Below are 20,889 nucleotides of genomic sequence, written 5' to 3'. Positions count from 1 at the left end.
TGGATGAAAAAGTGGAAAGCATGGAATTAGTGTGAATGGATGGTCGATGGTCAGCGTGGGCTTGATGGGCTGAAGGGCCTCTTTCCATGCTGTATCTTTAAAAAAAAGCTCCTAAAGCAGGAGTCCTCCTGCACTCCACATGAATGCAACATGGAGTATCACCAAAGATGTCCAAAAAACAAAATACAGATTATAATGGAGCAGATTATAAGAGGCTACTGTCATGCAAGATTTTGAATAAATCTTTAACGTCACCCTTTTGTTTTACAGTTCTGTGAATTGATCGAAGTGGACTACCTGGGTACCCGCGTATGGGTTGGATTCTGGATGATTATTATTGTGATTCTTCTTGTCGCCTTTGAAGGCAGCTTCCTGGTTCGATTCATTTCTCGTTTTACACAGGAAATATTCTCCATCTTAATCTCCCTCATTTTCATCTACGAAACCTTCAACAAGCTATTTAAGGTGGGTACATACAAACTCTATCGTGTGAGACAACAGTGAGCCAGGCACAGTGAGCCTTAGAGGGACAATGGCAAGGAGGGAGCCCAAAGATGCAGAGGAAATAAATCAGCAAATGATCTGCTCATAGACACAAAATGCTGGAGTAACTCAGAGGGACAGGCAGCATCTATGGAGAGAAGGAATGGGTGACGTTTTGGGTCAAGACCCTTCTTCAGAAAGAAGAAGGTTTCTGACCTGAAACGTTACCCATTCCTTCTCTCCAGAGATGTTGCCTGTCCCGCTGAGTTACTCCAGCATTTTGTGTCTATCTTCAGTTTAAACCAGCATCTAACATACCGCGAATGGTATGTTACCATTCATAGCAAGAGGATTTGAGTATAGGAGCAGGGAGGTTCCGCTGCAGTTGTACAGGGCCTTGGTGAGACCACACCTGGAGTATTGTGTACAGTTTTGGTCTCCTAATCTGAGGAAAGACATTCTAGCCTTAGAGGGAGTACAGAGAAGGTTCACCAGATTGATCCCTGGGATGGCAGGACTTTCATATGAAGAAAGACTGGATAGACTAGGCTTATACTCGCTGGAATTTAGAAGACTGAAGGGGGATCTTATAGAAACATATAAAATTCTTAAGGGGTTGGAGAGGCTAGATGCAGGAAGATTGTTCCCGATGTAGGGGAAGTCCAGAACCAGGGGTCACAGCTTAAGGATAAGGGGGAAGTTTTTTAGGACCGAGATGAGAAAACATTTCTTCACACAGAGAGTGGTGAGTCTGTGGAATTCTCTGCCACAGAAGGTAGTTGAGACCAGTTCATTGGCTATATTTAAGAGGGAGTTAGATGTGGCCCTTGTGGCTAAAGGGATCAGGGGGTATGGAGAGGCAGGGTACAGGTTACTGAGCTGGATGATCAGCCATGATCATATTGAATGGCGGTGCAGGCTCGAAGGGCCGAATGGCCTACTCCTGCACCTATTTTTTATGTTTCTATGTTTCTATGTTTCCTACACAAATGATCTGCCCGTCCTCTTTTCAGCAGTTGATATGAAAAGTTAGTGAATTGGTGGCTCAGTTTTCGTTCAGGAAAGAAGCAACATGGCCGCCAGCTTTTCTTCACTCACTGCTGCAATTTTATTTTCAAACCCAGATTTTCAAAGCTCACCCTCTGATTGAGCATTACAACACAAGTACGAGTGGTCCAACTGCAGACGCTGACCTGCCACCACATCCCAACACAGCGCTGCTGTCCCTTGTGCTGATGTTCGGAACCTTCTTCATTGCCATTTTCCTAAGGCAGTTGAAAAACAGTCAGTTTCTTCCAGGAGTGGTGAGTAATTCTACTGCTGAGAATGTTAAAATGGTACTTGCTGAACATGCCACGAATGTTTCATGAACGGTTTGTGTCCGTATATCAGTTTTAATACAATACAATACAATACAATATATCTTTATTGTCATTGTACAGGGGTACAACGAGATTGGGAATGCGCCTCCCATACGATGCAATAATTTAATTAATTTAAACAACAACAACCCAAAGAAACAAATTGTAACAGTTTTAAGACAAAATAAAGTGCAAGTAGATCTGTGCCGGATCACTGTGCGATGTGACCATCCGGCTCAGCAGGACCGGTTCATAGCAGCTATGGCCCTGGGGATGAAGCTGTTCCTGAGTCTGGAGGTGCGGGCGTAGAAGGCCTTGTATCGTCTGCCCGATGGAAGGAGTTCGAACAGACTGTTGCAGGGGAGCGAAGAGTCTTTGCGGATGTTGGTGGCTATTCTGAGGCATTGTGTGTTGTAGATGCCCTCCAAGGCTGGTAGCTGTGTTCCGATGGTCCTCTGAGCTCTATGGACTACCCGCTGAAGAGCTTTCCTTTCTGCCTCCGTGCAGCTGAGGTACCACACAGGGATGCCATGTGTTAGGATGCTCTCTATGGTGCAGCGGTAGAAGGTCGTCAGCAGCTGTTGGGGTAGACCAGACTTTTTCAGTGTTCTTAGGTAGAACAGTCATTGCTGTGCCTTCTTGACCAGCGCAGCAGTGTTATTGGACCTTGTTAGGTCCTCCGAAATGTGAGTTTTTAGTTTTAGAGATACAGCATGGAAACACGTCCTTCGGCCCACTGAGTCCGCGCCGACCAGCGATCCCCGCACATTAACGCTTTCCTACACATACTAGTGATAATTTACAATGTTACCAAGCCAATTAACCGATAAACCCATACGTCTTTGGAGTGTGGGAGGAAACCGGAGCACCTGGAGAAAACACACGCAGGTCATGGGGAGAATGTATAAACTCTGTACAGATAGCACCCGTAGTCAGGACCTAACTGAGGTCTCTGGCGCTATGAGGCAGCAACTCTACCGCTGCGCCACTGTGCAGTTCTATGGTCAAGGTCTGTTGAAATAGTCAGTAAAACCAGACAAATCATGTTTGTTCAAATGAGATGCTGATGAATATCATCCATATTAACAGAAAATCTTTAAATTTTGTATTTCTTTGGTGCTTCACACACATAAAGATTGCCCTTCCCCCAATCATATGTCCAGGCTTCTTAACCTAAACCATCTCTCCAGGCCTTGACGTCCAACATCACCCATCTCATGAGCCTTGCTGCTCCATCCCAAGCAGATCAGATACGCAACATTTATTTTTGTTGATCAGTCTTCCAGATCTCCTCAAACCCAACCAGCCAAATAATCCTCTCTGGGCCAACTCAAACAACTCAAACTATCTCCTCTGGCAGCTCGTTCCATACACCCACCATACTTTGTGTAAAAAAGTTACCCCTCAGGTTCCTATTAAGTCTTTCCCCTCTCACCTTAAACCTATGTCCTTTGGTTCTTGATTCCCCTACTCCAGAGCAAGAGACTGTGTGTTTACATATGACTATGGAATTAATAGAAATATTTGCTCCAATAGCAGATGATGAGAACTTTGCTACATAGTAGTTTTGCTTTGCATTGATAGAATGAAGATTCAGGTTATTCATTAATTACTTCTTTACTGCCTAAGTTTGGTAAGGACCGGCCATCTCCCCAGCCTTTAACAGTTCATTGAGAAAACTTTGATTGAGCAACTTTGGTTGAGGGGGCAGCACAGTGGTACAGCAGTAGAGTTGCTGACTTACAGCGCTGGAGACCCGAGTTCGATCCTGACTATGGGTGCTGTCTGTAAGGAGTTTGTACGTTCTCCCTGTGACCCTATTGGGTTTTCTCCAGGTGCTCCGGTTTGCTCCCAAATTTCAAAGACGTGCAGACTTGTAGGTAAATTGGCCTGGTGTGTAGGATAATGCTCATCGCTGGTCGGCGTGGACTCCGTGGGCCAAAGGGCCTGTTTCCACGCTGTATCTCTAAACTAAACTAAACTAATCCCATATCTGCAACCAAAACTCAGACAACACCTAGCCAATTGCTTGCTTACCTGGCATTTTATCATTGGTTTAAGTTTTATTGTTAATGCACCTCTCTTTTCCTTCTTTCAGTTCCGCCGTATGATCGGTGATTTTGGCGTTCCCATTGCCATCCTGACCATGGTGTCGGTGGACTACCTCTTGAAGGAGACCTATACCCAGGTTAATAGACTCACTGATAATCATCCACTTGATAAAGGTTCTCTTGCTTAAATGAAGTGTCAGGTTGGGGGGGGGGGGGGAGAAGAATGTGGTTCTTTTGGGGAGTAGCAATAAGCAAGTGTTTCTGGAGTCGTCATCTCCAAAATGTCTCATTGGAGTGAATGCTAGCTTGGTTCTGTAAAGCCTTCAGATAGCAGGAACACTGACAAAACTCTGGTATACGTGACTGATCAGATTTGATGTCAATTGGCACCAATTGGAAGGTTAGATTCATGGCAGGTGGCTGCGGCCTTCTCAGCTGGATCAACAAATATGATTGGTCTCGATATTAGAATTTACCCAGCCGAATTAGCAGTTTAAAGCTCAGAATCTTAGTTACTCTTCATCATTTCTTTGTACTTACATGGAAAAATTTACAGTCAGCTCTATTGAGGCAGCTGTGTTATAATTCCGATAACTCACGATCAGACATCCCAATAGTAGGGCGCGTGACTCACCAGGTAATATTTGCAGCGCTCCCTTCCGAACTCACACGCATCCATTCACCTGTGGGGCCCCATTTCTGCCGGACCTTCTGACTTGGGATTAGGTTCCAGTGCTGCCTCCCAACCTGCCAGAACCCAGACCCCCCCTCCTATTCCACTCACCAAGACCCCAGTTCGTCCTCCCCCATCCAATTCGCCAGGACCCCAGTTCCCGTGCTCCCATGCAGCTCACCAGCTTTTCGCTGTACCTCGGTACAGGTGACAATGTGCCAAACTAAAACTCAAAACCAAAACTATTCCACCTATCTCATGCAAATGATAATCAAAATGACTGCAGATGATCGGAATCTGAACTAAAAACAGAAACTGCTGGAAACACTCAGCAATTCCGACAGTATTTGTGAAAGTGTTTGTCTGGTCTTTCATTCTCTACCCTTTATAAACTTAACCTGTTTAAACTCCCTCATTGTCTTGTACTTCGTCCACCTCTGCAAAGTCCCAGAGATTTAAACATGCCCAGCCCTGCAATCTCTGCTCCTTTGCCTCTGTTCCATTTGTAGCACCTTGCACCCTCACCCCAACACCCCCTCCACCTTCCTTCCTGTCGGGCAGCACAGTAGCCAGGCGGTAGAGGTGCTGCCTTACAGTGCCAGAGACCCGGGTTTGATCCTGAGTATGGGTGCTGTTTGTACGATTCTCCCTGTGGGTTTTCTTGGCGTGCTCCGGTTTCCTCCCACACTCCGAAGACATACAGGTTTGTAGGTTAATTGGCTAAGTATAATTCTAAATTGTCCCTAGTGTGTGTAGGATAGTGTTAGTAGTTGGCCCGGACTCCGTGAGCCCAAGGGCCTGTTTCTGTGCTCTATCTGTAAACTAAACTACACTAAACTAAACCACACTAAACTAAACCACACTAAACTAAACCACACTAAACTAAACCACACTAAACTAAACCACACTAAACTAAACCACACTAAACTAAACTAAACTGAAAATAGTCTTTTGGTTTATTATGAACCCACTGATTCCCACAACTATTTAGACTACACTTCTTCCCTCCCTGCCTCGAGCAAAGACTTTATTCCTCTGTCTACGCTGCATCTGCGCCCAAGATGAGGTGTTCCATACCAGGACATCTGAGATGTCCTCATTCTTTAGGGAACAGGGGTTCCCCTCTTCTATCATAGATGAGGCCCTCACACGTGGCTCCGCAGTACCCCACAGCTCTGCCCTTGCTCCCCCTCCCCCTAGTCGCAACAGGGACAGAGTCCCCCAGTCCTTACCTTCCACCCCAACAGCCTCTGACGTTTTTGCCACCTCCAATGGGATCCCCCCACTAGCCACATCTTCCCACCTCCACCCCTTTCTGCCTTCTGCAGAGGCCGTTCCCTCCGCAACTCCCTAATTAACTCATCCCTTCCCACCCAAACCCCCCTCTCCCCAGGTACCTTCCCCTGCTACTGCAGGAGATGCAACATCTGTCCCTATGCCTCCTCCCTCAACTCTGTCCAGTTAGACCCCAACAGTCCTTTAAGGTTAGGCAGAGGTTCACTTGCACCTCCTCCAACCTCATCTACTGTATCCGTTGTTCCAGGTGTGGACTCTTATACATCGGCGAGACCAGCTGTAGACTGGGCGACCGTTTCGCTGAACACCTTCGCTCAGTCCGCCTAAACCTACCTGATCTCCTGGTTGGCAAACACTTTAATTCCCCTTCCCATTCCCACACTGACCTTTCCGTCTTGGGCCTCCTCCATTGTCAGAGTGAGGTCAAATGCCAATTGGAGGAATGGCACCTCATATTTTGCTTGGGCAGCTTACAATCCAGCGGTATGAATATTGATTTCTCTAACTTCAAGTAACCCTTGCAACCCTCTCTCTCAGTCCCTCCTCCACCCTAGTCATTGTACTAGTTTCACTGTCATCCTGGTGAGTTTCATTATCTGTAACTCGTTTTCACCTAGCCCGCAGCGACAAATGACCTGTTCCCTTTATCATTGTTACTTTTTTGCATATCTTTCATTCATTTGTTCTAATTCTCTCGAAATCACTGTCTGTATCTCTAGTTTCCCTGACTCTCAGTTTGAAGAAGGGTCTCGATACGAAACGTCACCTATTCCTTTTCTCCATAGATGCTGTCCGACCCATTGAGTTACTCCAGCTGTTTGTGTCTACGTAGTCAATAATGGTGGTTAGTGTACTCTCATTACATGCAACCTAACTCTTTTCATTATAGAAACTCAACGTTCCAGATGGTCTTCAGGTGACAAACTACCAAAATAGAACTTGGTTTATCCACCCTCTTAAAGGAGTTCCCTATTGGATGATGCCCGCCTCAGTTGTTCCCGCCATGCTAATTATCATCCTTATCTTCATGGAATCTCAGATCACAACGTAAGTGTTTTCATCAAAATATCTGAGGCCTGAGGGACTGGGAAGTAATGCTGAATCCCAGCCTAAAATATCGCCGTCAAATGCATTGGAGCGTTTTCTCTGACTGAAAGCCACACAGAGAAGTGCAATTATTCAGGAAACATCTGAAGAAGGGTCTGAAGAAGGCTTTTGACCTGAAACGTCGCCCATTTCTTCTCTCCAGTGATACTGCCTGTCCCGCTGAGTTACTCCAGCATTTAATGAATTCATCAATCTATTCAAGAAATTAGTTAACTTTCAAACTTCTTATTTGAACACCTTAAGGGTTGCTTTGTGAGTTTTGCTTATCCTCCCAACTGTTTGTAGAATTACATGTAGAGGTCAGAAATTCAAAGATTTTATTTGTTGTCCCTCCCCAGATGCTGTCTGGTCCATTGAGAGCTCCTTTGTGTTTTGTTCAAGTTCCAGCATCAGCAGTTTCTTGTGTCACTATATTATTTATTGGTCAATACTGATTTTATTGATTGGTAATTTAGATTGAAGTTCGTAATCAATGGAGCATATATTGTTATCCAGCTATTCCCCATTGCTGTTATAAATTTACGTTCTCTCATCCATCCTTTTGTTATTTCCTGACCGAACGTCAAGATGGCGCACTGATTGTAATCATGTCTGGTCTTTCCGCTGACTGGTTAGCACGCAACAAAAAGCTTTTCACTGTACCTCGGTACATGTGGCAATACACTAAACTAAATCTCTTGTAAATGAAAATTACAACAACTGCAGGAGCTCGAAATCTGAACTAAAAGTAGAATCTGTTGGAAACGCTCAGTAATTTCGACAGTATTTGTGAAAGTGTTTGTCTGGTCTTTCATTCTCTACCCTTTATAAACTTAACCTGTTTAAACTCCCTCATTGTCTTGTACTTCGTCCACCTCTGCAAGGCCCCAGAGATTTAATCATGCCCAGCCCTGCAATCTCTGCTCCTTTGCCTCTGTTCCATCTGCAACACCTTGCACCCTCACCCCAACACCCCCTCCACCCTCTATCCTATGAGGCAACGCAGTCATGTAGCGGTAGATATCTGCCTTACAGCGCCGGAGACCCGGGTTCAATCCTGACTATGGGTGTTGTCTGTATGGTGTTTGTACGTTCTCTCTGTGACTGCATGGGTTTTCTCGGCTGCTCCAGTTTCCTCTCACACTCCAAAGACATACAGATTTGTAGGATAAATGGCTTTGATAAAAAGTGTAAATTGTCCCTGGTGTGTAGGATAGTGCTGGTGTACAAAGGCGATCGCTGGTCGGCGCGGACTCGATGGGGTGGAGGGCTTGTTTCTGTGCTGTATCTCTAAAGGCTAAAGTCTAAAGTCTATGCAGTTTTCTCTGTAAATAAAAAGGTGCTGGTACTCATATTGTTCCTTGCTATGGGTGTCCACAGTGGATTGTTGTCCTTGAAGATGCTTAGGCTCTTGAAGGGCCTGACCACTTAAAGTTAATTAATACATTTCATTTTTTAAACTTTAGTAATCCTCTTGTCATATTAAAAAAAATTTTTAAATTGAAAATCCAGTTTGAAACTCGTTAGAGGTGCCGGTATAACCGTACCAGCAGACACCATCACAAGGAAAGCTATGAGCCAAGGAATTAATGGTCTTCAGTAATCCAGGCACCATCATGTGGAATTTGCTCATTAAATCCTTTGATCACTTTCTCCTCACAATATAAGGAGTTTTCAGAATCTAACTTAGTTGAAGAAGCTTTTGAACCCATTTCACTTTGTCTTAGAATCTATCTTTGGCCAAGATAAGGTTTTAACTGAGCACCAAGGGATTTGTGTTTTTGTAGTTTAGAGATACAGTGCGGAAACAGGCCCTTCGGCCCATCAAGGTATGCAACGACCAACGTTCCCCAGACATTAACTCCATCCTACACACACAGAGGACAATTTACATTTATACCAAGCCAATTAACCTGCAAACCTGTAGGTTAATTGGCTTGGTAAATGTAAAAATGGTTCCTCGTGGGTGTAGGATAGTGTTAATGTGCGGGGATCGTTGGTCGGCGCAGACCCAGTGGGCCAAAGGGCCTGTTTCCGCACTGTATCTCTAAACTAAACTAAAAAAAAATTCAGAGAAACCCATGCAGGACACGGGAAGAATGTACAAACTCATTACAGACAGCACCCATAAGTCGGGATTGAACCTGGTTCCCTGGCACTGTAAGGCAGCAACTCTACCACTACGCCACCTTGCATCTGTTTTCTAAGTTAAAGTTTAATATAAGGAAAACAATGCAGCAAATAATGACTTTGTGTTGACGTTGCTATCAATCTCATCTGTTCTTTGTTTCTCACAGGCTCATTGTTAGTAAGCCGGATCGAAAAATGGTGAAAGGCTCTGGGTTTCACTTGGACTTGCTACTGATTGTGCTGATGGGTGGAATTGCTGCTCTTTTCGGAGTGCCTTGCCTGAGTGCTGCCACTGTGAGGACTGTCACTCACTGCAATGCCCTGACTGTGATGAGCAAATCTGTTCCCCCAGGCCACAAGCCCCAGATTCAAGAAGTTAAGGAACAAAGGATAACTGGATTTATTGTTGCCATTCTAATCGGTGAGCAAAAATGGAAAGGTTGGCAGAATTGAAATGGATATTTAGTTACTCTTCCTTCCTATAAAATATGTGGCTAATACATTAAACCTCGTCAGGTCTTGGCATTACCAGCGTGGTGAGTCCGAAGCAGGGTCTCACCCCGAAACGTCACCCATCCATGTTCTCCAGTGATGCTACCTGGCCTGCTGTTACTCTAACCCTTGTGTCTTCTTCACTAGCTTAGTTAACTTTGTTTGCCATCCTAGTTGCCCTTGAGCAGGTGACTCTATGTCTACACTTGGAACACTACATGGAAAGCGTAAAAATAATCCGATCTGAGGTATTCATGGAAACATATTATGAGTGCAGGGTGTCAATATATAACAGTATAACAGTATAACAGAGCTTTATTTGTCGTTCGGTACCGAAGTACCGAACGAAACTACATAGCAGTCATAGAAAAAAAAAAGAACACAAGACACATGACCCCAACACAAACGTCCATCACAGTGACTCCAAACACCCCCTCACTGTGATGGAGGCAACAAAACTTCCCCTCTCTTCCCCACGCCCACGGACAGACAGCTCGTCCCCGACCGACCCGCACAGTCCCCGCACCGGGCGCTGAAACGTCTCGCGGCCGAACCGGGCGATGAAAGGCCCCGCGACCAAGCCTTGCGCAGCTAAGTCCCGCAGCCGAGCCGCACCAGGTGAAAAGTCCCGCAGCCGAGCCGCACCGGGCGGTGTTAAGTCCCGCAGCCGAGCCGCACCAGCGGTGAAAAGTCCCGCAGCCGAGCCGCACCGGGCGGTGTTAAGTCCCGCAGCCGAGTTGCACCGGGCGGTGTTAAGCCCCACAGCCGAGCTGCACCGGGCGGTGTTAAGCCCCGCAGCCGAGCTGCACCGGGCGATGTAAAGTCCCGCAGCCGAGTTGCACCGGGCGGTGTTAAGCCCCACAGCCGAGTTGCACCGGGCGGTGTTAAGCCCCGCAGCCGAGCTGCACCGGGCGATGTAAAGTCCCGCAGCCGAGTTGCACCGGGCGGTGTTAAGCCCCGCAGCCGAGCTGCACCGGGCGATGTAAGTCCAGCGGCCAAGCCGCACCGGGATGTAAAGTCCAGCGGCCAAGCCGCACCGGGATGTAAAGTCCAGCGGCCGAGCCGCACCGGGGGATGTTAGGCCCCGCAGCCGAGCCGCACCCCGCGCCGTGAGGAAGAGAAAAGTTCCCCACACCCACCCACCCACACACCACCACCCCCTCCCACACATACACAACCAAAAAAATATATATAAAAATCATCCCAACACCGACACTCAACAAAAAAAAGACGGACAGACTGCTAGTCAGCCGCTGGAACTCAATGTTGTAAATGGATTCCTTTTCCAGGTCTGTCCATTCTGATTGGAAATGTCCTCCGCAATATCCCGCTCGCTGTCCTGTTTGGAATCTTTTTGTACATGGGAGTGACATCTTTGAATGGAATCCAGCTGTTTGATCGTTTGCTACTGTTTTTCATTCCACCTAAGTATCACCCAGACCTTGGCTATGTACGCAAGGTAAGTGCTTGTCTTAAATATGTCTGTTACTATTCACAATGGGACAGATTATTGTCTAGCCAAAGTACAAATACTTTCAGTGTTTATCAGTATTAAAGACTGCATTGGGCAGCAACTGCACTTATGCACTAACATGCAGAAATTAGGACTTTCTGATCCAAGATGCCTTACTCTTTAGATGTTGGGCTAAAAGCATCTTACCAAAAAGCTCAGCTGAAAAACATGGGGCTGGCATTATATAACATAAGGAGGTGATAGATATTTAATAGAAGCATCATTAAATGCAAGGGCCTGTTCATTCCACTGCTACAATTTTTTTTAATGCTGTAAAGCTTTACTTATTGCCATAAAACCTCTCCAACACTGAAAATTAACCTTCACGTTATCAATAGTCAATAGTCGATAGTCATTTATTTGTCACATACACATAAATGTGTAGTGAAATGAAAATGAACTTCATTCCTTCTGATGGTAATAATGAAGACTTTGAAAAAGTAGCTGCAATTCTTTTTATTCTGTCTTTCAGTCCCTTATCTCCATTTCTTTTTAAAATTTATTTTTTTCTCTCATTTTGTTTCAATTTCTGTGTATTATTTGCTTGAAATCTACATTAGCCCAGATTTCGCTTCCACGGGTTATAGACAATAAACAATAGGTGCAGGAGTAGGCCATTCGGCCCTTCGAGCCAGCACCGCCATTCAATGTGATCATGGCTGATCATTCTCAATCAGTACCCCGTTCCTGCCTTCTCCCCATACCCCCTGACTCCGCTATCCATAAGAGCTCTATCTAGCTCTCTCTTGAATGCATTCAGAGAATTGGCCTCCACTGCCTTCTGAGGCAGCGAATTCCACAGATTCACAACTCTCTGACTGAAAAAGTTTTTCCTCATCTCCGTTCTAAATGGCCTACCCCTTACTCTTAAACTGTGGCCCCTGGTTCTGGACTCCCCCAACATTGGGAACATGTTTCCTGCCTCTAACGTGTCCAACCCCTTAATAATCTTATACGTTTCGATAAGATCCCCTCTCATCCTTCTAAATTCCAGTGTATATAGGCCTAGTCGCTCCAGTCTGTCCTAGTCGCTCCTAGTCGCTCCAGGGTTCACTGTCTACAATTGAGGCACGCTATCACCTTTTGCCCCATCTTACCAAATGTGGGTGAGGAAGGGCTGTGGGCTCAATGCACTCTGAAGGCCAACTGGTAGGATGCACTGCAGTGGCAAAGCTGCATTGAATGCAATGGGAAAGAAATTGCTCTCCAACACTGCCCCAAAAGCTGCTGACACCTGATTGAGCGGTCAAGTTTTAAATGGTTCTGAATGTTCCTTGGCTACATTCTGCCATTGGACTGGGCATGAAAACCAACAGTGGAACAAGAGCAGACTGAAACTTCCTGACGCTTGCAATGGGGAATCGTTCTGGGATCTTGGCCCAGGATCTACAAGCTCTTGCATTTGAATGAAGAGTGTACAGCTGCCGGGTAGAAAGGAACAACAATGCAAGTTATAACTGTTTAATTGTGTTTGCTTTAATATTTTAAATTACTTCAAAAGTGGGCCCACCGAGTCTGCACCGAACAGCCAGCCCCCTCCACTAGCATTGTTCTACACACTCGAGACAAGTTTACAATATTTACCGAAGACAATTAACCTGTAAACCTTTGGAGGGTGGGAGGAAACCGGAGCACCCAGAGAAAACGCACGCGGTCAGGGGGAAATGTACAAACACTGTACAGACAGCATTCGTAGTCAGGATCAAAGCCGGGTCTCTGCCGCTTTAAGACAGCAAATCTACCGCTGTGCCACTATGCCGTCACAATGTTATGTTGGATTATTTCTTTCGGGATTGTATGTTTCTTTCATCATTCCAAATCACAATTTTTGAATGTTTCTGTGTCTCTCTTTTACCTAGGTGCGCACCCGACGCATGCACATCTTTACGGTAATCCAGCTACTCTGCATTGTGATTCTGTGGGTGGTCAACAAATCTAGGCTCTCACTGGCTTTTCCCTTCTTGCTCATTCTTACCGTCCCCCTCAGAATGTTTGCACTGCGCATGATTTTCTCACCAGTGGAGATGAAAAGTGTAAGTATCCAAATGCGCGAGGAAGAAATATTTCCAAACTTTTCTTCTTTAAAAGATGTTGATTTCCATGCTAATCTCTATGGTGAAGGCACTTTGTTATCCAGACCAGGGTATGATCCTCAACCGCCATTATTGGTATTGGGTGATTATTATCACGTGTCTGGAGATACAGTGAAAATCTTTGCTTCGTGAATCCAGGCAAATCAAATCATACATACAATCAAACTGTATGTGGCGCAATATGATGAAGGAAATAGAATGCAAAATACTGTGCGACAGCTGGAGAGAAAGTGCAGATATTTTAAAAGTGTAGACCACAACAAGGTAGGTTGGTGGACTTGGAATCCAGCATCTTCTAACAGGGCCATTCAACAGTCTGATAACAGCAGGGAAGATGCTGTTCTCTAATCTGGTGATATATGCTATACTGCTGTATCTTCTGCTCAATGGGAGAGGGGAGGAGAGGGAATGGCTGGGTGTGAGTGGCCCTTGATGATGTTGGCTGCTTTCCTGAGGCATCGTGAAGTGCAGATGAAGTCAATTGGTGGATGGGGGGGGGTGAGGTTGGTTTGTGCGATTGACTGATAAATTCACAACTTATGGCCTCGTACAGACTAGTTGCTAAACCAAGCTGTGATGCATCCCAATAAGGAGCTTTCCCGAGTGCATCTGTAGACATTGGTAAGACTTATCGGTAAGAGTTATTGCTGAATTTCCTTAGACATCTGAGGAGTTAAATTATTATAGGTATTAAAGTATTCTGCTTTGAATAACCAAGGGAAAAAGAATAGGGCATTAAAATGTCAGTTATCTTTGAACTTTGACTGTTAGTTATAGAAGTATAAGAGATGGAGAAAAAGCTGTTTCATTGACAGACAAGATTTCTCTACTTAGCTAAACAAAGTCTGCTGCATTTCTATTTGGAACCGTGCACCATGTTAGAATCGAAGGCATTTATTCACAAAATGCTGGAGTAACTCAGCAGGTCAGGCAGCATCTCAGGAGAGAAGGAATGGGTGATGTTTCGGGTCGAGACCCTTCTTCAGTCGGAAGAAGGGTCTCGACCCGAAACGTCACCCATTCCTTCTCTCCTGAGATGCTGCCTGACCTGCTGAGTTACTCCAGCATTTTGTGAATAAATACCTTCGATTTGTATCAGCATCTGCAGTTATTTTCTTATAATACCATGTTAGAATCTATCAGAAGCCTCAGCTGCCTAGAATTTAGAGGAATGAGAGATGATTTCATTGATACACTCAAAATTCTTAAAATGGCTTAAACATAAATTTCTCCTGACTGAGGTGTCTAGAATCGGGAATCACTGTTTCAAAATAAAGGATTGTTCTTTCAGTGCTGAGATTGAGAAGACATCGCCATTTTCTCTTCTCCCTTTTCCCATTCGGTTCAACTCTGATGGAAAAGAGTGAAAAGGTGATTTTGGGGTGAAGGTTGCCACTCTAGTAGAAGTTTCCCACCAATAAGCACATGGACAACATGTTCCTTCTAGCTTTACATCTAGGTAAACATTAATTGATAATTTATTTTTGATGACAACTTCAATTGTCCCTTTACACATGAAGAAAAGACAAGATGTTTACGATGAGATACCAATGATATCGTAAGGACTTCAAACTTATTCAGGATGCAACTGTTAGCTGAAGAAAAATACAAAGCAATCAACAATGTCCCATGTACATTCTAAATTGCAAGTATTTTCCAGAATACAACTAGTTCTGATAGTCTTACAACAACTGGGGAGAATCCTCACATGTGTTGTTGGCCTATTATTGACGTGTGCAATGGGTCTAATGCCATCTCCCAGTCTATTCTTCCCCATCCTATACTCTCCTGTATCTTCCCTGGAGCCCTGCTTTTCACAGAGCCCCCAATTTTCACAGTCTGGAAGATTAGATTTCTTCCCGCTGTACTATCAGTACCGATTTTGTTTGCAGAGAACGGTGGGATATGGATCACGTGCAGACTGAGGAGACTAGTTTAACGTGGGGTCATGTTCGGCACAGACGTTGTGGGCTGAAGGGCCTGCTCCTGTGCTGTACCGTGCGATGTTCTATGATACCTCCAATTTACCACCATCACCAAGCTGGTGGGGTTTATACAGGTTCAGAAATGCAGTGAAGTAACAATGTTTTTATTTTTGTTATGAAGCTGGATAGCGACGAAGTGGAAGCTACATTTGATGAGCAGAGTGGGAAGGACGTTTATGATGAGATACCAATGCCATCCTAAGGACCCCAAACTAATTCAGGACATAACCATTAACTCATTACAACTTAAGAAACAACAAAACCTGTCAACGTTGTCCTACTTATGTTCCTTTGTGATTTGGTGAAAGCCAAAAGGGAGGGGTAGTGAGTTTCAAAGTTGTACAATTGTCAACACACAATAACATCCCAGTACCAGGGACTAAATGAAGTCACGCCGTTGCCATGGCAACATATTTATCAAAATACAGACTGACGTACCCATGTTTAAGTAAAAGATAATAGACTGGATGACAATAGTACAACTTTACACTCTCTGCCCAAGATCCCAGAATGTTATACTAGTGAGACATTCATCGTTTGTTCCATTTAACACATTTAAAATCTCGTTGCCCATTCTGATTCCATTTTCTATGATAGTAGTACTCTAGCTGCAACTAACTAAACCAACAGCGATCATGAACGAAAAACAGATTGTGGGAGCAACTCAGCAGATCAGACGGCATACAGTGTGTGGAGGAAATGGACAGACGACGTTTCAAGTTGGAAACCCTTCATGAGATTGAAGATGGGTCCTGACTCAAAATGTCATCTGTCCATTTCTTTTCACGGATGCTGACTGTTCCACTGAGTCCCTCCTGCAATCTGCTTTTGCTGCAGACACCAGCATCTGCAGTTTGCTCCATGCGTCTGCAGTTGTCTCCATGGGAGCATTGCTGTCACATTACTAACCTTTCCTCTCAAACTAATTACATCCCTGCAAACTATTATTTTGTTTTTACGTGAGCTAATATGGTTTTTTTCCTGCGCCCTAATATTTGTAGGGAGTGGACGTGATAGTGGAGTGAGTATTTCTGGCGGGTCAGAGGTGAGCGAACAAACTACAAAGTCAGGAGATGGGAGTACTGTTGAATTTCTTTTTCCATTTTGCTCTGTTTCATACCTGTGGTCACTGCACATAGCAAACAATAACACCAAGAAACAACAATACAGAATGACATGAATATTTATGTGTGAAGCTGCAGGTCGATCATGTTATCTGAATGCAATGGGACAGCACAGTGGCGCAGCGGTAGAGTTGCTGCCTTACAGCGCCAGAGATCCCGTTCCGATCCTCACTATGGGCGCTGTCTCTAATGTTCGAATGTTCTCCCCGTGACCCTGTAGGTTTACTCCGGGTGATCCGGCTTCCCCCCACACTCCAACGACGTTAATTGGTTTTGGTAAAATTGAAAATTGTCCCGAGTGTGCAGGATAGTGCGGGTGTACGGGGTGATCGCTAGTCGGTGCGGTCTCGGCGGGCTGAAGGGCCTGTTTCCGTGCTGTATCTCTAAAGTAAAGTAAAGGCAGTGGGAGGGGGAAAAGAGATCAAACCAGGTAACAGAAGAGATGAGGAGGAAATGTGAATTATTGTAGGTTAGTCATAGGGTCGTAGAGTATTACAGCATGTAAACGAGCCCTTCGGCCCAACTTGACCATGCCGACCAAGGTACCCTATCTACACTAGTTCCACCTGCCCACGTTTGGCCCATATCCCTCTTTTAAATGTTATAATAACTGCCTCAACTACCCCCTCTGGCAGCTCGAAGGTATCACAAAATACTGGAGTAACACAGCGGGTCAGGCAGCATCTCAGGAGAGAAGGAATGGGTGACATTTCGGGTCGAGACCCTTCTTCAGACTGATGTCAGGGGAGGGGGTGGGACAAAGATAGGATGTAGTTGGAGACAGGAAGACAGTGGGAGAACTGGGAAGGGGAGGGGAAAGAGAGGGACAGAGGAACTATCTGAAGTTAGAGAAATCAATGTACCGCTGGGGTGTAAACTGCCCAAGTGAAATATGAGATGCTGTTCCTCCAATTTGCGATGGGCCTCACTATGACAATGGAGGAGGCCCATGACAGAATGGTCAGACTGGGAGTGGGAGGGGCAGTTGAAGTGCTCAGCCACCGGGAGATCTGGTTGGTTAAGGCAGCCTGAGCGAAAGTGTTGAGGGAAACGATCGCCGAGCCTGCGTTTGGTTTCGCCGATGTAGAGAAGTTGACATCTGGAACAGCAATACAATAGATGAGGTTGGAGGAGGTGCAGGTTAACCTCTGCCTCACCTGGAAAGATTGTTTGGGTCCTTGGATGGAGGTGGGTATTTTTAAGGTGAAGATTGACAGTTTCTTGATTAGCAAGGGTGTCAGGGTGATGGGGAGAGGCCAGGAGAATGGGGTTGAGAGAGAAAGATAGATATCATCATATCATATATATACAGCCGGAAACAGGCCTTTTCGGCCCACCAAGTCCGTGCCGCCCAGCGATCCCCGTAACATTAACACTAACCTACACCCACTAGGGACAATTTTTTTATTTTTTTTTTACATTTACCCAGCCAATTAACCTACATACCTGTACGTCTTTTGGAGTGTGGGAGGAAACCGAAGATCTCGGAGAAAACCCACGCAGGTCACGGGGAGAACGTACAAACTCCTTACAGTGCAGCACCCATAGTCAGGATCGAACCTGAGTCTCCGGCGCTGCATTCGCTGTAAAGCAGCAACTCTACCGCTGCGCTACCGTGCCACCCTTGAATGAATGACAGGGTAAACTCGATGGGCAGAATGACCAAATCTGCTCCTATGACATATATGACTTATTATGAAACAGAGCTCTATGTACTTTTTGGAGATTGGGACTTTCCTCTTCAGAGTGGGATTCTGGATGTTCCCAAATTTCCTTAAAACTAAAACTCTCATATTCTCAACAGGTGAGGGTCTGGTGTCTCAAGCTTTCCAATCCTCGCCTGTCCATTGTGAAAAGGGCCAACCTCTCCCACCACCCCTCCATCAATATAATTCTGAGTGGTTAGCAACCATTTCATTACAAGATGCTTCAGAGACTCTATCCTTCAGACTTTAAGAGGCTTTTCCTTTACATTGAAATGCTGATTTATGTTTTATATAAGTGGCTGAGTTCAAAATTAATGCAATTTCTTGTTCTCTCGAGAATTTTAACCAAGGGAAATATGATCTTTTAATAACAATAATTATGAGTGAAGGTGCCTGAATCTTTTGTGTGTGTCTTATTTTGTGACGTGCTTACACTGCTCAATTTTAGCATCGATTCCATTCCATTAAATTGCTTTGATGATACATCCCACGTTTTTAAATATCCATATTTTGACACATTTACATTTTAATTGAGTTATTACAATTTTCACCACTTATTCGATTATAGGTAAGGCAGGAATTACTTCCTGGACTTGGATTGGGCACTTTTAGACTGTTCATACAATGAAAGAAAAGCATAATAAAAACAAAAGACAATATGCCTTTTTGAAAAGGTTCATTTAGAATTGTTCTATATGTGGACAAGCTCTGGTGAAATTGTACAGTTAATCATTTTCCCTTTTATATTCAAATATTGTGTACATTTTCTGAAATGTAATGGGATAATAAAAATATATTCCTTTATTCGTCTCACACCGGGGAAATTTACAATGGAGATGTAGACATCACCTCGATAATAAATAATTTTCGATGATTGCTTATGATGTGATTACTCTTTCAGACTGGATTGTCTTTTTCTAAATAAAGATATGCGCTCAATTAATCTCAGCTATTCAGTTTTTGCCTGCAGTTTCCAATATTTATGAAACGATGATTTTCTGAAGCACACGAATTAGAAGTTGGCCTCTTTAACCTGCTCTGTCGTTTCGTAATATCATGACTGATCTGACTGCAACATCAAATCAAGGTTTCCATCCAAGCACAAAATCCTTTCAACCTCTTCTCGAATTGAATTGAATCGAATTGAATACTTTGTCACATGTGACAAGTTACAGTGAAATCCTTTGCGTGCGTCCCCCTTAAAGGGCGCTTACAAAGTTAGAAATTCCACTCGCCAGGTCCCCTTTTGTTCTCCCCCCATCCCCCCTCCTTCATGGCAGTCCCCCACACTGGGTCCCCATTGTCCATTGTTCTTCCCCCTCCCCCCACGCCAGGTCCCCATTGTTCTTTCCCCTCCCTCAAGGTGCCCCCCCTGCCCTACACCAGTTCCTCCTCACCAGCATACCTCTAGTATACTGTTTTTTTCAATCTATTTTATACCCACACAAATGGATGTTTTCAATTTAAGACATACGTAGTTGGTAATGGACGTCCAACACAGACTGCTAGAAGCAAGCAAACAACAGTAGTTGTGGTAGTTAGGATCACCACAGCATGTGCCCTAAACAATTCTAACCACATGATGGTGCTGTTGCTTTAGTCTTTATTCCCTGTGTTGATCTATTACCTACCCCACTTTGTCCTCCCTCTCCTCTTTTCAACTTTCTTCCACCCCCTGAGGAAGGGTCCCATCCTGAAATGTCACCTATTCATGTTCTCCAGAGATAGACACAAAATGCTGGAGTAACTCTGCGGGTCAGGCATTTAGATCTCTAAATGGCCTACCCCTTATTCTTAAACTGTGGCCCCTGGTTCTGGACTCCCCCAACATCGGGAACATGTTTCCTGCCTCTAGCGTGTCCAATCCCTTAATAATCTTATATGTTTCAATAAGATCCCCTCTCATCTTTCTAAATTCCAGTGTATACAAGCCCAGTCGCTCCAGTCGTTCAACGTACGACAGTCCCGCCATTCCGGGAATTAACCTTGTGAACCTACACTGCACTCCATCAATAGCAAGAATGTCCTTCCTCAAATTTGGAGACCAAAACTGCACACAATACTCCAGGTGTGGTCTCACTAGGGCCCTGTACAACTGCAGAGGGACCTCTTTGCTCCTATACTTAACTCCTCTTGTTATGAAGGCCAACATTCCATTGGCTTTCTTCACTGCCTGCTGTACCTGCATGCTTACTTTCAGTGACTGATGAACCCAGATCTCGTTGTACTTCCCCTTTTCCTGACTTGACACCATTCCGATAATAATCTGCCTTCCTATTTTTACCACCAAAGTGGATAACCTCACATTTATCCACATTAAACTGCATCTGCCAAGCATCCACCCACTCACACAACCTGTCCAAGTCACCTTGCAACCTCATAGCATCTTCCTCACATTTGACACTGCCCCCCAGCTTTGTGTCATCTGCAAATTTGCTAATGTTACTTTTCATCCCTTCATCCAGTCATTAATGTATATTGTAAGTTGTTAAAACCATTCAAAGCGATGAGAAAAATTAAAGATAAAGTTAAATTGCTCACAATAAAAGTTCAATAATGATACAGACCAAACCAGATAAAATGGGAACAAGAAAACGCCAATGGCTCAAAAATTGCTCTTCAGCTGTTAAAATGGAAGCAGAAAATGATTTTCCAAATGTTTCTAGGTACGATTGTTCCTTGGAACATAGTGCAGATTTGAATTTGTTTTTTCTTTTCTGTGGAGCTCCTCATTGTTACTATGTCAATGAAAAGCCAGATCCTCAAGTTATCGAACGTTATCCAGAAAAGTGCTGATTTCTTGTTGAGAACAGCACAACAATGGCAGGCCTTAAGAATAAGATCCAGGAAAAAGTTTATGCCTTGAGATTAAGGAGCAGACGATGTGGACCGAAGT

The 20,889-nt window shown here is 44.6% G+C and overlaps 1 protein-coding gene across 2 annotated transcripts in view; it reads left to right on the top strand.

The window, feature by feature from the left end:
- Window positions 1-18,923, top strand: part of LOC144607774 (anion exchange protein 2-like) — a 56,349-nt gene extending 37,426 nt beyond the window's left edge. For both annotated transcript variants that reach the window (XM_078424834.1, XM_078424833.1), the window contains 8 exons: window positions 271-465; window positions 1,608-1,787; window positions 3,943-4,032; window positions 6,754-6,911; window positions 9,248-9,501; window positions 10,862-11,031; window positions 12,945-13,118; window positions 15,285-18,923. In XM_078424834.1, the coding sequence (XP_078280960.1) occupies window positions 271-465; window positions 1,608-1,787; window positions 3,943-4,032; window positions 6,754-6,911; window positions 9,248-9,501; window positions 10,862-11,031; window positions 12,945-13,118; window positions 15,285-15,365 (1,302 nt within the window). In that variant the 3' untranslated portion in view covers window positions 15,366-18,923. The remainder of the gene's footprint in view (window positions 1-270; window positions 466-1,607; window positions 1,788-3,942; window positions 4,033-6,753; window positions 6,912-9,247; window positions 9,502-10,861; window positions 11,032-12,944; window positions 13,119-15,284) is intronic.
- The last annotated feature ends 1,966 nt before the right edge of the window (window positions 18,924-20,889 follow it).

This window comes from Rhinoraja longicauda, chromosome 29 (genome assembly GCF_053455715.1).
Source record: "Rhinoraja longicauda isolate Sanriku21f chromosome 29, sRhiLon1.1, whole genome shotgun sequence".
In the NCBI taxonomy this organism is placed as follows: Eukaryota; Metazoa; Chordata; class Chondrichthyes; order Rajiformes; family Arhynchobatidae; genus Rhinoraja; species Rhinoraja longicauda.
This window is presented reverse-complemented; position numbering and strand designations above follow the sequence as displayed.